The following is a 14,178-nucleotide window of genomic DNA, read 5'->3' on the forward strand; positions in this document are numbered from 1 at the left end:
CAGGGGCGGGGCCAGGACGGAGCTGGGGCGGGGCGTGTCCGGGAAGGGGCGGAGCCACGGCAGTGGCGCCAAATCGCGAACATGGCGCCGGAGCGGGTGCGGAGCCGAACCCTTTCCGCCTTCAAGCTGCGGGGCTTGCTGCTCCGGGGGTGAGTCGACTCCGGCAGCTTGCGGGCTGAGGGGGGCCGGGGCGGGGCCGCCTCGCGGGGCAGCAGGACTCACCGCCGCGGCTCCCTGTGCGCCGAGAGGGGGCTTGCCCTACAATGACAGGGACCCCTAAAAAGTTCTAAGAAGCAAAGTTGACCTGTCACGATCTTGAGGCTGCGATGCTTTCTTAGGTGTGCGCGGAGTTGAAATGTTTCTTCCAGGCAGGCGATCCTGCACATGCCTAACTGAGCGACCTGTCTCGTAGCAGCCGTCTATTAGCACAGTGATCTGGGCACCTCTCCGGCTCCCGATGTCCCCGCCTCTGCTAAATGGGAATCTTAACGCTGCTTCCCGCGGTTACTGAGACATCGAATGAGAGACCTGAGAAAGCCTACATGCGTATCTGTAGTTGCCAATTTGTATTGTTGCAGAAATTGCCCCCCCCCCCAGTTTGTATCAGGCATTATTTCCTGGAGAATTAATAAGTAGGTAAGTTCTAAGAATGTTTTTAGGTGTTATCCTGGATTTTTTTTTTTTTTTAAGATTTCCCTTGTAACTTTCCTGAAAGTCATGTTTCCTGGCCATATCCATGTTTTTTAAGATCTCTCATTAAATCTGCTTTGTTTTCTAGAATACAATATTTTATACTTATTTAAATACCCACTGGAATGAATATACCTTTCTGTACCAGGGGTTTTTGTTGTTGTTGTTTGTTTGTTTTGAGACAAAGTCTTATTCTGTTGCCTTGGTTAGAGTGGGATGGCGTCAGCCTAGCTCACAGCAACCTCAAACTTCTGGGCTCAAGCAATCCCACTGCCTCAGCCTCCCGAGTAGCTGGGACTACAGGCATGCACCACCATGCCCGGCTAATTTTTTTCTATATATTTTAGTTGTCCAGCTAATTTCTTTCTATTTTTAGTAGAGACCAGTGTCGCTCTTGCTCAGGCTGGTCTCCGACTCCTGAGCTCAAAAGATCCACCCGCCTCGGCCTCCCAGAGTGCTAGGATTACAGGCGTGGGCCACCGCCCCGGCCTCTGTACCAGGTTTTTATTGCTCTTGTGGGTGTAGAGTTTTCGGTTTGTTTTTGTAATTTTTGTAATTGTCAGTTTCATGGGCCTTTTTTTCTTTTTCTTTTGTTTTGAGAGGAGGTCTCAACTATGTTGCTCAGGCTGGTCTCCAACTCCTGGGTTCAAGCAATCTTCCCACCTCAACCTCCCCAGTAGCTGGGATTACAGGCACATGCTGCAGCCCGCGCCCTATCCCAAGTTTTATGGGACTTTTAACTTTGCTTTTGGGTTAATGGTAACAGGGCAAGAGTGCATATACCTTAGTAGAAAATGAATTTTGTCCAGTTGGTCCCTGACATTTTGAAAATATGAGCAATTATTCAATTAACTTTTCTATCCTTTCACTTAGAATTTGACCTAATGTTAAGTTTTTGTTCATTAATTAATTCAGTCAGAAATATACTTAAATCTGTTAGCTGCAAAGCACAGTATTGCGGCAAGAGGGTGCAAGAGAGTAAGACACTCTGGAGCTTTGTAGGGGGGCAGATAGTGTATTAGTTATCTATTGCAGCATAACAAATTACCCCAAAACCTATAGGCTAAAGCAGCACACATCAATTATCTCACATTTTCTGTGGTCCAGCATTTAGTTCCTAGTGGGCCTTGCAGGCTGTTGACTGGAGGCTAGCCTGAGTTCTTTGACACGTGGGCCTCCCCAACATGACAGCTGGCTTCAAGAAAGAGTCTGCTAGCAAAACTGAAGTCACAGTCTTTGATAACCTAATCAGGGAAGTGACATCTTGTCACTTTTTAAATTTTATTTTTAAAATTACAATGCAGTAAATTATCCCTTTTTTGCTAAATTCTATTTTTAGAAGCAATTCACGAGGTCCAGTCCACACTCAAGGGGAGGGGATTGCACAAAGGTGTGACAACCAGGAGGCATGGATTATTGGGGGCCATCTTAGAAGTCTGTCTACCATGGATATTAAACAGTTATTTAATTTCAATTGTGAAAGGATTCCAGGAAAGAAGTGCTATGAGAGTATTTAACAAGGTGTGTAAACTGCTGTGGAGTCAAGAAAGAGCTTCATTGAAGAAGTGGTTTGGGCTGAATGTTAAAGGATGAGCAGGACTTGACTAGGTGGAGAGAAGAGTGGGAGGAAATGGCCATATGAATATCCTGAAGCAGGAAAGTGCCAGGAAAGCCAGGGACTTATATATGGGATTATATATATATATATAATGAGATTTGGCAGGGGCGAGATCCTGTATGGCTGTATGGACTTTGGTCTATTTATTTTTTTTTTTTTGAGACAGAGTCTCACTCTGTTGCCCAGGCTAGAGTGCCGTGGTGTCAGCCTAACTCACAGCAACCTCGAAATCCTGGGCTCAAGGAATCCTCCTGCCTCAGCCTCCCGAGTAGCTGGGACTACAGGCATGCACCACCATGCCCAGCTAATTTTTCCTATATATATTTTTAGTTGTCCATATAATTTCTTTCTATTTTTAGTAGAGACGGGGCCTCGCTCTTGCTCAGGCTGGTCTCAAACTCCTGAGCTCAAACGATCCACCCGCCTCAGCCTCCCAGAGTGCTAGGATTACAGGCATGAGCCACCTCACCCGGCCTGGACTTTGGTCTATTTTAAGAGTTGTCCCAAGATTCCCCCAAAATGTGTGTGATTTTTTGCAGTTTAATTTTTTTTTTCTAATTTTGCAATTGAAAACAGTGATGAAATTCCTGGAATTTACTTTGCACAAATGCATTATAAAGTTAATAAATATATGAGTGCCTGTTATGTTCAGGATATGGTGCCTGACATTGAGGCAGACAGATTCTTGCTTTTAATTTTTAATGTAAGGAAATAAATAATATAAGGCTAATGTGATAAATCAGATCTAAGGTATATGTAAGTGTGATTTTTAACAATTTCAGAAGGAAGGGGAGATTGCAGCAGGTAGGGCTGGTCTAGGAAGGGTTCTTAGAGGGAGGATATGATTTTGGGTGTTAAGAGTAGTTATGTTAGCCAGGCATAAAATGATGGTTTTGTTTAGAAAGTGCAGGGAAGGTGAGTACCACTCAAAGGGAGTAGTGAGTAGATCTTAATTTCAATGCCAGATTGATGAGTGTTTGCCACTTTTTGGTGTAAAACTTTTAGTCTTTAATTACCAATGACACGCCTTATCTTTCCCTTCTTATCAGTGAAGCTATTAAGTACCTCACAGAAGCTCTTCAATCCATCAATGAACTAGAGCTTGAAGATAAACTGGAAAAGATTATTGATGCAGTTGAAAAACAACCCTGTAAGTAGTATTTTCTGATAACTCTTAAATTGTTAATATAGTTCTGTACACTTGGTTAGATTTATAGATTTAAATTGAAGTTGAGGATTCAATATTAAGATGTCCTAGTGTTATAAGACGTATGTATGATAGCATTTCTTCCCAAGGGGTAATACTTTTAGTTTAGCTGGAACCTCAGGATATTCCTCAAGGACCCGTTTACAGTTCTCCACCTGGTGGAGGTGTCACCATCTTTCCTGCACTTGACTTCTGACTTTGATCTGATCCTTCCCTGTCACTTTTGTCTCTCACAGCCTATTGCTGTGTCTTATTTACGTTGGGTACTCCTAAATGTTTGGGGAGAAAAAGGAGAGTAGAGTAAGGTGAGCAGAGTTAAACTCTCTCTTCTTGCTTTCTTCAGGGATTTTTAAAAAACTTTTTCTGGAATGGCTAGTAATTTTTATTTAATTTTGTAGGCCTATAATAAAAAGCATAGGCAGTAACTTTTACTAGTCAATAGAAGGCAATTCTACCAGTCCACTGGTAATTAATATACTAAACAGACTTAGAAAGCGCTTTACTGAAAGTAAAATATAGAGAAAATAGACTCAAAATTATATCGTGTTTGTAATAAGAATAAGTGGATTTCAAGGAAAGCACAAACTTATTTTAATTTATAGAGCCAGTCCTTAAAAGATTTAAGAGGAAGTGAAAATTTGCAAAATATATAAACATTCTACAAAAGATGGTCATTCTTGGCTGAGTGTGTTAGCTCACACCTGTTATCCTAGCACTTTGGCAGGCTGGGCTTGGAGGATCGCTTGAGCCCGGGAGCTTGAACCCAGCGTGAGTAACATAGTGAGACCCCATCTCTACCAAAAAAAAAAAAAAAAAAACCACAATTAAGCAAAAAAGAAGAAAGATGGTCATTCTTTTTTTTTTTTTTTTTTTTTTTGAGGCAGAGTCCTGCTCTGTTACCCTGGCTAGAGTGCTGTGGCATCAGCCTAGCTCACAGCAACCTCAAACTCCTGGGCTCAAGCAATCCTTCTGCCTCAGCCTCCCAAGTAGCTGGGACTATAGGCATGCGCCACCATGCCCAGCTAATTTTTTCTACATATTTTTAGTTGTCTAGCTAATTTCTTTCTATTTTTTAGTAGAGACGGGGTCTCACTCTTGCTCAGGCTGGTTTTGAACTCCTGAGCTCAAACTATCCACCTGCCTCGGCCTCCCAGAGTGCTAGGATTACAAAAGATGGTCATTCTTTTCCTGAGTATACCAAAGTTCAGAAATGTAAAGTGACACAGGCAGGTGGAGGTTTGGGAACTCTTTTTCAAGGTCATTTCTGTCTGCACACTGTTTCCTTCCTTCATATTTTTGTTTGGAAATCTACAACTGTTGAAAGGTGCCCAAAGAAGCTACAATGGTGCCACCAATCCCCGAACTAAACCTCCGTTCCACTTTGTATTATTTGTAATCAATTTCAGCTGTATACCTGGAGGAGTTTTTCTGAGAGAGCTCTCTATTCAACCTATCATTAAAACTGTATTAGCATGTTTACTCCAGCCACTATCACACTGCCATAGAGATTTAGGGATCTTTTTGTCAAATACTTAATCTTATACCACAGGCATGGGACTACAGAGGAGAAAGGCTCTTCTCCTTGAAAAAAATGTCCAGTGTTTGTTGCACCCTGAAAGACAGAAGTGAGTGGAGCTCACTCTCATATGTTGTATAAATGCTAGTCTCTTCAATTATATAGGAAAAACAAGTTCCATGATATAGGAGAAATTGATATATCATTTTCACTTCTAAAGGTAGAATTTAAAATGTACCTTTGCTTTAAAACAAATTCCTTTACAGTAGAAAATTTAGAAAATTATACTTGTCCTTATTATACATTAACTTAAGATGGCACACGATATTTTGCCTGAGAGCACACCAAAGTGGTTAAGGGAGCACACTGTGAATCGTCCCTGGGTTTCTATTGCTCTCTTCCTCTTCTAATTGTGTTCTTGGGCAAGTTATTCAATCTCTCAAAGTTGTATTTTCCCCATCTATAAGATATGGGCATATTAGCATCAGTGTTATAGGACATCTGTCTAGGGGAACAATGGTTGTAAATAAAGTACTGAGCATAGTGCCACACGTTTACTAAATGCTTAATAAATGGTAGCTGTTGTTGTTACTATTGTTACTGTCATGCTTATAGAAACACAGCAGTTTGATAAAGCTATACTAATGTAACCTTATTAGAACCATGAGTTAACAAAAATGTTTCTATATACATATATATAATATAACTAAATTTATATTACTAAATAATATTTAGGAAATTGAGGCATTTGACCATATATTAAAGTATCATAACTTTATTTATCTGAGTGTGGAAAACTAAGGTATTGAGATATGGCCTTTGTTACTGTTCTGACCTATTACTTTTTTCCTCCTAAAAACTATATAATGAGAATCCCAGTATTAGTATTTGTAGAATATTTTTAGGAAAGGAGCTGTCTATGGAAGGAACTAATTTTGATTCCTGTTTTTAAAATTTAACTTTGAAATTCTTTTTTCAGTGTCATCAAACATGATTGAACGATCTGTAGTGGAAGCAGCAGTCCAGGAATGCAGTCAGTCAGTTGATGAAACTATGTATGTGGATAAAATTTACTTTTTTCCCCCGCTGGAGGAGCTATTGTGCCTTTATTTTTAATTATTTTCTTGCGGAAATAATTAGTGATCAACATTACTATAGTGGTACCTTGTCATTATTTCTGTGTTGGTTTTTAAGCGATGGCCTTCATTACAAGCCTCATTATTAAGTAACTCATCTTTCCTATTTTTTCCTAGGGTTTGAGATTATAGTGTGGTTTGTACCGTTACTAACTTTTGCTGCCTACCCAACCAATCTGACTTTATATTCAGTATGCTATGAATGAATTGAATTAAATTGAATATTCAAAAATATAATTTACTTTTGTTCTTAGGAAAGTGCTGAGCCCAGAGAAGTTCAGCAGTGTAACCTGTTCACATGGTGAATGGCAAATGAGGGTAGAAGCTCAGTTTTATGACTCTACTGTCTCATCTTTTTAGGTTTAAGAATTTATGTGGCAATAACTTTTAAGGGTTTTATTTCTGAGTATCCCTCTTTGCTTTCCTCCTTTTATGATATGATACTTTCTTTCAAATTCATACAGTTTAATTAGAAGGAAAACACCAGGGAAAACAGGCAGAGAAAGAGTTATAACTTTAACAGTTCTTTCCTATTTGGGGCAATGGGGATAATTGAAAGGAGTCATTACCCTTATTTTGGTCAGTAGTTGTAATCTTTTTCCTGTTGGAACTTATTAGAACTGCTAAAAAAAATAGAGAAATTGAGAAATTTTAATTTTATCCTTGATAACTCATTATTTAAAATACTAGAGTGCAATGACATGTCTCTAAAGCCATCAACATAAATTCAAAGTGATTGTACTGAAGTTTAAGAATCATAATCCTAGAATAGGCAGTACCTATTATTTACCCTAAAGTTACCTATTATTTCTGTTAGGCTGTTTATATGTTTAGCCAGCCAACATGGAGGTCTGGTGGGGACTGCATGGTAAAAGATCTTTGCAGCTTCAATTGTCAGAAAGTCATTATATCATAGCATAAGAGAGAGGCTCTTGTTTTTATAGATGAAGAGATTGTATAACAAGTTGAATAACTTCCCCAGATTAATCTTCTAGGAAGTAGTGAAGCTGTGTCTATAATCTAGGTTTTCTTCAAGTCTACTGATTCTTTGCCACTCTATACTTGCTGTTACCACTAGGGTAGCATGAACCCTTTTTGACCATTTTCAATTTGGGAAAAAACATATAATTTTAGGGGAGTTTTTTTTTTTTTTTAGGTTGGGATATTTATGCAATAGTGCTGTGAATTTTTTTAAACTCTTTCAAATATGAGTATGTTACTAACAGTCTCTGAATTAAATTATTTTATTGATTTTCCATCTCTAACAATACATATACTGTATAAGTCTCAAGGATGTGGCCAGAATTTGGAGGGTTCTTCTACTATTGACCAACTTTTGCTGGGATGGTTTGGTATAATATTTTGGATTTAAAAATTTGTTAGAAGTGAATCATACCTTTCAATAATATTGTAGCTCATAAAAGTAGTACATATGGGGAGACATTTTTTAAGATGTGACTATTTTATACATAAACAAATGTTCTTTTCAACAGATGACATTCTTAATTAGAAGTTAACTTGATTACTTTTTTTTCTTGAGAGTATTGGCAATGCTTTCTTGTCCCTTTAAAGAAAATGTGCAAGCTAAAAATTTTACCCATGAAGTATTTTTGACACTATAAGAAATTGTGTGCATCACCTGAGAAAATGTGAAAAGTACATTATCTATGACAAAGGATTATAATGTAAGTTATTATGTTCACCTAGAGTACTTAATGTTTTAGTAAATCAAGTCTGTGTTTTCGTGGGATGTTTTTCAGAGAACATGTTTTCAATATCATAGGAGCATTTGATATTCCACGCTTTGTGTACAATTCAGAAAGAAAAAAATTTCTTCCGTAAGTATACCATCTATTGGTTTTAAGTGAATTTCAAATGTACATTTCTTTCAGAAGGTATATAGTCTTATGTTTCACTGTTGGCCCACATTTGTATACTATGATAGTAAAAAATAGGGATTCCTTTTTTCTAGTCTGTTAATGACCAACCACCCAGCACCAAATTTATTTGGAACAGCAAGAGATAAAGCAGAGCTATTTCGTGAACGATACACCATTTTGCACCAGGTAAATTATGGGGGGAAAATACTGGGGAAATTGGGGGAAAAAAGAGACTGTTTCAGTGTAGGGAAATCCCAGCGATATTTAAAGAATGCAGTTTTGTAGTCCAAAGTTGGTTATTCAATAGACTGTTACTGGGATCTTTGTGAGTGAGACCATATAGGGGATAAAGATATTTTCCCCTTAGCAATAATGATGACAATAAAAACAGTAGCTAAAATTTGATAGATATATGATTTTGATATTCCAGGCACTGTGTTAGCACTTTACATACATTATTTACCTCATTTAATCTTCATAACACTAATACATGTATAAGTGCTATTACTATCCATGTTTTACAGATGAGGAAACTGAGGCCTAAGGAAATTTAGTAACTTGCCCAAAGATCACATCTAGTAAGTAGAGATAGGATTTGAATCCAGTCTGTCTGACTCTGGAGCCTGACCATTGCCTACCACACTGTACTACCTTCAAGCAGCTTATTGCTTATGAAGTTAAAGGCATTTGCACAAATGTAATAGAAAGTAGAATTTTATACAGGCTATAAAAGAGATACAAACCAAATGCATCTGATGGAAAAATCAGAGAAGCCTTCAAGGAAATGATGGCATTTGACATGGGCCTAGATTGCTTTGATCATGTGGAAATGGGAAAAAAGTGGTGGTAACAGTGCGAACAAAAACATAGCAAAAGGAAAAAATGGAGTCTGCAGGGAATGATGAGCAGTGGAGCAGCATGGGATAAGTTTGGAAAGGCAAGTAGAAGCCAAATTGTACGAGTGCTTTGGATGCCACCTTTGGGAGTTGAAACTCTGTTCTGGTACAAGCAAGCAGCCTTGGAATCCCAGAGAGATTCAGTCACAGCTTCCTCTACCAGCAGGTTTTGGGATGAATTCCAGTGTGAGAGAAGACTTATAGGAGTCTATGGTTTTAGTCTTGGCATAAATGATAGCCTGAGTGAAGGAAATGACAAGTGGGGTGGAAAGAGGGAACAGCACTGGAGCAGTGGAAACCATAGCTTGTGAGGACTGATTGGATGTGCTGGAGAAGCTAGGGAGTGAAGAAGCAGAGACAATTAAGGCTTTGAGTCTGAGAGAGCATAATGGCAGAATAAGGATAATACATTAACAAATGGCAAAAAGAGAATGTTTGCAGAGGATAATGGCAGGTTCTGTTTTAAGCATTTAAATTAAGGTTGCCAGGAGGGTATCAGGTGAAATGTACATCTGAGGCTAAGGAAAGAGATATGGGTGGGTAGTGAGAAAGAGATTCAGGAGGTATCTGCATAGACTGAAAAATGGAACTGCAAGGATGAGACCCTGAGAGAAAGAGAGACAAATGAGAGAAAAGGGAAGAGGACAGAGTTGAGGGCCAGGTGAGGATGGTGTTATATGGCAGAAGCACAAGAAGGCTTCAAGGAGAGGATGGTCAGCAGTAAGAAGCACTGAAAACAGGTTGAAGAGAATGAGCACTGAGGACGTCCATCCTCTGTTGCTTCCATCGCTCACATAATGTTGCCTGATTAATCTTCCTGAAGTGTAGCTCTGACTACCTCATGGGTTTTGCATAGAAGTCTTTCAAGGAAGTTTAGTGCCTACTGAATTAAATACAAATCATCCTTAATATCTGAAATCTTCCATCACACATACTTGGCCTAATCTCGACTTTTGCTCTAGTCATACTCTGTGCTGGAGCCAAAACTGAAATACGGCATTATTGTTGCTGTTTCTTCCACTTCTTCTGTGACTTTGCTTATAGTGTTGCCTGCTCTTCCCTCTCATCTCCACTGTTGAAACCTTCCTAATTTTGGAAGGCCCTTTCAGGTTCCTACTTCTTTCTGGAGCCCTTGATCTCCAGTTCGATGCAATTTCCTCCTGCTTGAAACCCACCGAGGACTTCATGTCTTATATCACTGAGTAGACTTGGTGGCCCTGCCTTGCATGTGGGGTGCTTACTCCTGTGTTGAGAATATAGACTCCTTGTTTTTCTCCTCTGCCACATTTAGCACTGTGCTTTTTACAGAGAAGATGCTCAGTAAACACCACATTTCTTTTTTTTTAAATATGCTTTGACATCTACTCTATTATTGTGGGTGTGCTGCTTAGCCTTTCTGAGCCTCATTTTTTTCACCTGTGAAATAAAAGAGTTGAATTTCAGTTCATTCATATTTTCCTTTTTGTTTTTGTTTGAGACAGGGTCTTGCTTTGTTGCCCAAGCTGGAGTGCAATGGTGTGATCATAGCTTACTGCAGCCTTGAACTCCTGAGCTCAAGCGATCTTCCGGCCTCAGCCTCCCAAGTAGCTAGGACTACAGGTGCATGCCACTGCACCTGGCTAATTTTTATTTTATTTTATTTTTTGTAGAGATGGATGTTGCCCAGGCTGGTCTTGAATTCCTGGCCTCAAGCAATCCTCCTGCCTCAGCCTCCCAAAGTGCTGGGATTATAGGCATGAGCCACTGGGCTTGGCCCCATTCACATTTTCATTGCCATTATCTTCCTGAAAACGAATCTGATTTTATCATTATTATTACTTCAAAATCTTTGTCTTCCATTGTCCATAAGATGAACTTCTTGGTGTGGCATACCAAAGTCTGTATTCTCAGAGCTGTTTGACTTGGAGGTTACAGAAACTTGAACTGACTAAAACTGAGAAAGGATTATATAGGCTTCGCTTGTATTATTGTTGGCTGGCGTCAAGCATGGCTGGGTCCTGGTGCTCACACAATGTCTTGAGGCATCTGCCTCTTTCTTTGTCCCAGCTCTTTTTTTAAAGTGATTTTACTTTCAAACAGGTTCTCCCTATGGGGTGACAAAGATGGCCAATAGTAGCCTTACCAACTCTTGGAAAGAGAGTTCCTCTTTTCCAATAGTTCCAGCAAAATTCTTGAATATGTCTCTTATTAGCCTGACTTGAAGCATTTGGTCATCCTTAAACCAATCACTGGCCAAGAGGATGGAGTACTTTCATTTTCTAAGCCTTGGTTCCCTGTCTATAGAAGCAGGGAGAGGACATCAGCTCTAGCTGAACTCCATGGACTGAGATTGGGGAAGGATGGTTCCCCAAAGAGATGGTTTTACTAATCTCTTGCCTTATCTGACACTCTGCCTTGTGCACGCCATGATCCAACGGTACTAAACTTTGCATGACTTCTGAAATACTCTTTTATCCTTATAATTGCTCTGCCTGAAATTTCTTGTCCCAGCCCCCTTTGTTTCTTACTAGCCAAGTCTTATTTATCATCTAAGATCTTGTTCAATGGCCCCTTTGGCCTGGGGCATAGTCTGTGCTCACAGTACTTTGTTGTATGGTGGCACTTCTCTTTCACTAGCCACAGTGCTCTGAGGGTGACACTTGCTTTGTTGTCTTCATATCCTCAGCCCAGGGTGTGCTGCTGCCAGGCACACAATAGACCTTTCTAAGAAAAACATTTTTTAATTTTTAAAATTACATTACTAGATATTTCTATGTTGTTAAATTATATGGGTTTTCAAATTTGTCAAGACAAGGTAATAGTAACATTAGTTTAAGGACAGCGTTTCATCAGGGTACTATTTTAATGAATCTTAGTTTTAAATGTCTGTTTCAGTAATTCATGTGAATCTTTCTTTTTTATAGCGGACTCACAGGCATGAATTATTTACTCCTCCAGTGATAGGCTCTCACCCTGATGAAAGCGGAAGCAAATTCCAGGTTAGAATGTTATCCTAGTTTATTATTTGTAATAAAAAAATATGGTAAAGATAAAAGAAGCTCCATGTGGTAATTTCTAAAAAGATGAAAATTATATATCCTTATATCCAGAAATTCTGTTTCTAGAATTTGTAGAAGTTATCCAACAGTTATATCCATGCAGTGGGCCAAGAAAGCTACACACAAATATTAAGTATTGTTTTTATTAGTAGAAAACTGGGAACAACTTAAATGTCTTTTAATTAGAGTTTGGTGAAATGAATTGTCTCATATATATTATAGATATCTCTACCCATTAAAAAGAATGAGTTTATTTATATGCAGTTAAATGGAAAGGTGTCTAAGAAAATATTAATTTCAAAAAGTTAAATTGCAGAATATAAATAATATGATTTCATCTTTATAAATAAAAACTGTATAGATGTGTTTTATAAATTATATATGTATGTATTTACATATATTTAGGATTATAGAAGAACAATAAAAGGATTTTTAAAAATAGTGTCCTGATTCTTATTGTAACTTTCTGATAAAAATATAGATTAAGAATGTACATAATAATGACAGCCTTTCAAAATACTAAGTAAAATTAGAATATAACCTTTTAAATAGCTCACTAATTTTCAAGAGGTATGGATCAAATAAAATTGATATTCTTTTCTGTATTTTAAAAATTAATGTACTTATTATTCAGAATGATATGGTATGAGACTTCAGTCATTGGTAAGAGCCTGAGTTGATATGGTATTTCTTTAGGCATAATTCTTCCAGGCCACCATACATTTGATATTACAGTTTTTTTGTAAGATAAAATTAAACTTCCTAAGTTTTATTTGATTTTTTTTTACTGTAAAGTAGCTGTATGCTGAAATGTGCACTCCAAATTTACTTATTTGTAAAATATTAGTTTCTTAAAAGAATATATTTTCAATCTTTAAGAATTTTATTTTGTTTTGAGCTGGGTGTGGTAGCTTGCACCTATAATCCCAGTGACGTGGGGGGCTGAGGCAGGAGGATTGCTTGAGTCCAGGAGTTGGAGACCAGCCTGGGCAACACAGCAACATAGCAAGACCACGTCTCTAAAATAAATAAATATATAAGAATTTATTTTGTTTTATTTTAGCTTAAAACAATAGAAACCTTATTGGGAAGTACAACCAAAATTGGAGACGTGATTGTTCTTGGAATGATAACCCAGTTAAAAGAGGTAAGTTAAATTTAATAAGCATCAAACTTTTATTTTCAGCCCTGGGTTGATGAACTGTTGGTTACACAGAGTATTTCTACGGAGGGTACAGGAATGTATTCTTCATTAAAGACACATCTCAGTCACCAATACTTTTCGTCTGTGTTTGGTTTCCTGCGTAGACATCAGGAAGGAGTGACTTGTCTGGGAGTCCAGTTTGTATAGCCTTAAATTAGGCCCACGGTGACCTCTGGTTGAACTGAGCGCACTGGGTTTCTGAACAAGCAAGCTGCAGACTACATCCTGGTCCCTTAGAGACACTGTTGGCTTTCTTAGAAGGACCTGGTGAGGCCTTCCTTATGAGAGCCTACTGGTATCCCTCTTGCTGTCCCTTGTTCTGCAGCAGTCATTCCCTAGGCTACCTCTGAGGAGTCTGAGTCTCAATTAAGTCATTAGTCTGAGGTGACCAGGCTAGTAAATGAAAGAGCCTGGACTAGAAATAATAGCTGATTTTTGAAATCCACTATTCTCTCTACTGTGTTCTATTATCAAACGTGTTGGTAGTTTAATTATTATGTCATAGTATTTATTTTTATATAAATGTGAGTATATTTTTTTTTTTTAGGGAAAATTTTTTCTGGAAGATCCTACTGGAACGGTACAACTAGATCTTAGTAAAGCTATATCCTTCACTTAATTTATTTTTTAAAATCTGTGTTACATGAATTGGAGAAATTGATTATATATTATTCTCAAATTTACCTGTTTGGGTTCCCAGTGTAACTTCCATATGTTGGTGGAGTAGGAATATAAAGACATAATCCAAAACAGAGACATAACAGTTTTAATTCCCCCTTATTTTGGAGAATCCAGAGAAACCACTGAGGATGTTTATAACATGGTAAGAATGATCCAAACTGTCAGTATTACCAAGCTACATCTTAGAATTAAACATAGGGACATTTAAACCCAAAATTTTTAAAGCTATAATCTAAGCTATGTTTCAAATGGGAAGTCTTTGAATTATTATTTGGAAGTTCTGTTGGGCTCAAAATGTCTGTTGACTTGATC

The 14,178-nt window shown here is 38.2% G+C and overlaps 1 protein-coding gene across 3 annotated transcripts in view; it reads left to right on the plus strand.

The window, feature by feature from the left end:
* The window catches only part of POLE2 (DNA polymerase epsilon 2, accessory subunit), a 29,062-nt gene continuing 14,884 nt past the window's right edge, over positions 1-14,178 (plus strand). Inside the window, exons 1-8 of one of the 3 annotated variants that reach the window (XM_045567746.1) lie at positions 1-149; positions 3,358-3,458; positions 6,011-6,086; positions 7,928-8,005; positions 8,140-8,233; positions 11,847-11,921; positions 13,045-13,128; positions 13,733-13,789. In XM_045567746.1, coding sequence (XP_045423702.1) covers positions 82-149; positions 3,358-3,458; positions 6,011-6,086; positions 7,928-8,005; positions 8,140-8,233; positions 11,847-11,921; positions 13,045-13,128; positions 13,733-13,789 — 633 coding nt within the window. In that variant the 5' untranslated portion in view covers positions 1-81. The remainder of the gene's footprint in view (positions 150-3,357; positions 3,459-6,010; positions 6,087-7,927; positions 8,006-8,139; positions 8,234-11,846; positions 11,922-13,044; positions 13,129-13,732; positions 13,790-14,178) is intronic. The other 2 variants (XM_045567756.1, XM_045567748.1) reach the window with 2 other exon arrangements.

The sequence above is a fragment of the Lemur catta genome, chromosome 1 (assembly GCF_020740605.2).
Source record: "Lemur catta isolate mLemCat1 chromosome 1, mLemCat1.pri, whole genome shotgun sequence".
Taxonomy (NCBI): domain Eukaryota; kingdom Metazoa; phylum Chordata; class Mammalia; order Primates; family Lemuridae; genus Lemur; species Lemur catta.